This window comes from Lontra canadensis, unplaced genomic scaffold (genome assembly GCF_010015895.1).
Source record: "Lontra canadensis isolate GAN:19392208 unplaced genomic scaffold, GSC_riverotter_1.0 scaffold12, whole genome shotgun sequence".
Classification (NCBI taxonomy): domain Eukaryota; kingdom Metazoa; phylum Chordata; class Mammalia; order Carnivora; family Mustelidae; genus Lontra; species Lontra canadensis.
In genome coordinates this window covers 27921701-27924281 of record NW_022631006.1, presented here as the reverse complement: position 1 = coordinate 27924281, position 2581 = coordinate 27921701, and the positions used below count along the sequence as shown (strand labels likewise).

Here is a 2581-nt window from a genome sequence, read left to right as displayed (position 1 = left end):
GGCTCTTGGACTGCTTGACCTATTGAACTCATTGCTCATAAACTCAGGATAAAAACAACAAATCAATGTGGAGACAATCTGTGCCTGCAAACTATGTTTAAAAATTTTATGATAAACTTCTCATCTTTTATGACTTTTCTTACTGAAAAAAATACAGTAATGTGAATGTTGCATGAATTAATCAATTAAAATGTATTTTTCAGAAATGTCCATCTTCTCTCTTTGTATATGAATCAAATACTACTTTCTATATGGCCATATCTTCAAAATTATCACAGGTTAAACTGTCACTTTTTTCCAGATTTTCTACATTTTAACGACTTTCTGAAAACCCCTTCATAGACTAGATGAATAAGATGAATAGCTCAATGGTAACGGAGTTTGTTTTGTTAGGACTCACCAAAACATGGGAACTTGAAATTTTCTTTTTTTTCATATTTTTGTTGGCCTATGTAGCAATTATGGCAGGAAACCTTCTCATCGTGGTCACTGTAACCTTTGACTCACTTCTATACTCCACACCAATGTACTTCCTCCTTGGAAATCTCTCCTTCCTGGATATGTGTATTTCCACAATCACAACCCCTAAGATGGTCACAGATTTCCTCAGAGAGTATAAAACTATTTCTTTGTGGGGCTGTATGGCTCAGATGTTCCTCCTCCACTTTTTAGGCGGCAGTGAGATGACTCTTCTCATAGTCATGGCTGTTGATCGATACATTGCAATATGCAAACCTCTTCACTACACATCCATCATGAATCGCCGGGTCCTCGTGGGCTCTGTGCTGCTCTCATGGGCTGTTGGTTTTGTGCATACGATGAGCCAGATGGTTTTTACTATCACGTTGCCTTTTTGTGGCCCCAACATAGTAGATGATATTTTTTGTGACCTTCCCCGTGTTCTAAAACTTGCCTGCACTGAGACCTACATTCTGGAGTTGCTGGTAACTGTGGACAGTGGGCTGTTGTCTTTCATCTGCTTCATACTCCTGCTCATTTCCTACACTGTTATTCTAGTAACTGTCCGACGTCGATCCTCTGGTGGACTCTCCAAGGCTCTGTCCACACTGTCTGCTCACATTACTGTGGTCACTCTGTTTTTTGGGCCAATTATCTTCATTTATGCTTGGCCATCCAGTGGCTTTTCAGTGGATAAATTTCTTTCTGTGTTTTATTCAATTATTACACCTTTACTGAACCCCATCATTTATACTCTGAGAAATCAGGAGATGAAAGCAGCCATTAGTAGACTGAGGACCAAACATATCCTCAGAATAAACTGGTATTGTTTTGTTTGTAGATTTTAAAAAATATTCATAATGTATACTGAATTTATCAAATGTTCATTTCATTACATTTATATGACATGTTTGGTTTCTTCCCAACTATACTTATTTTAGTTGAAATTTAATCCAGTTGGAATTAATAATATTTTTAATGTAATAAAGAGTTAAAGAGAAAAAAAAAAAAACCTGACCCAGTAACTATAGTCGGACAACAGATTGCATGGAGCACTGGGTGTGGTGCCAAAACAAGGAATACTGTTATGCTGAAAATTAAAAAAAAAAAAAAGAAAAAGAAATGTTAAAGACTAAATTCCATTAAGTAAAGAGAAATTGCAGTCTGGGAGTGCACAAAGTGTTGTAGAGATCTCCTGGGCCACACTTGGAGAGAAAATTTCCCTTCCAGGAGTACATTTGGTAGGAAGTATATTGCCTCTTCAAGGACAAAAAGACCTTGCAGGTGCCCCCAAATACTCTTTCATTGGCAGGGGCATGCACAGAGGTTGGATAACCTGGTTGCTGCTTTTCACTGTGCTACACCATAGATTCTGTGCACTGCACAGAAACTGGACCATTTTTTCTAAGACAAAGGACACCAGACACAGCATGGACAGGCTTTTCTCTGGAGGAAAGGAATGGGTCTGCACTGTACCAGGTCCCTTAAGATTTGGTTTTGAATCCCAGACTCCAGCCAAAGATAAAATCCAGGAGAACTCTTAATGCTCAGTGAATTGATGGTCTTGGCTATTCTTTAAGGGCTTCCTTATCAGCAGGGGGTATGAGATTCCCCTGTCTTTGGACAAGAGGGATGACACCATTTCTGTCCTCACCACCAATACTGCAGGACTTTGGAGAGCAACAGAGTGGCCCTCAGTGAAAGTGGGACCCCTTTATACCAAACCCTGTGCCTCTGTGTCTCTCAAGTGCATATATCCTAAGGCAGGTCTGACCCTAAGCCAGCGTGATGTGTCTCTCTCCCAGAAGGCCAGCAGAGGCAGCACCCCTTCTCCTGCTGGATTTAAGCTATATTTGCTGTTAGCTTTTCCAGCCCCTTTAGGTATAGGTTAGGTTGTATATTTGAGACTTTTTTGCTTCTTGAAGAAGGCCTGTATTGCTATATACTTCCCTCTTAGGAATGCCTTTGCTGCATCCCAAAGGGATTTGACTGTCATCTTTTCATTTTCATTTGCCTCCATCTATTTTTTAAATTCTCCTTTAGTTTCCTGCTTAACCCATTCATACCTTTTTTTAATATCCACTTAGATTTTTTAATGTTTTATTCTTTTTAATTTTTTCCC

At 39.3% G+C, this 2581-nt stretch overlaps 1 protein-coding gene across 1 annotated transcript; it reads left to right on the top strand.

The window, feature by feature from the left end:
• Nucleotides 1–347: 347 nt before the first annotated feature.
• LOC116867450 (olfactory receptor 4K13-like) lies at nucleotides 348–1307 on the top strand. The gene has a single exon (XM_032857081.1). The coding sequence runs from the start codon at nucleotides 348–350 to the stop codon at nucleotides 1305–1307; it is 960 nt and encodes a 319-aa protein (XP_032712972.1).
• The last annotated feature ends 1274 nt before the right edge of the window (nucleotides 1308–2581 follow it).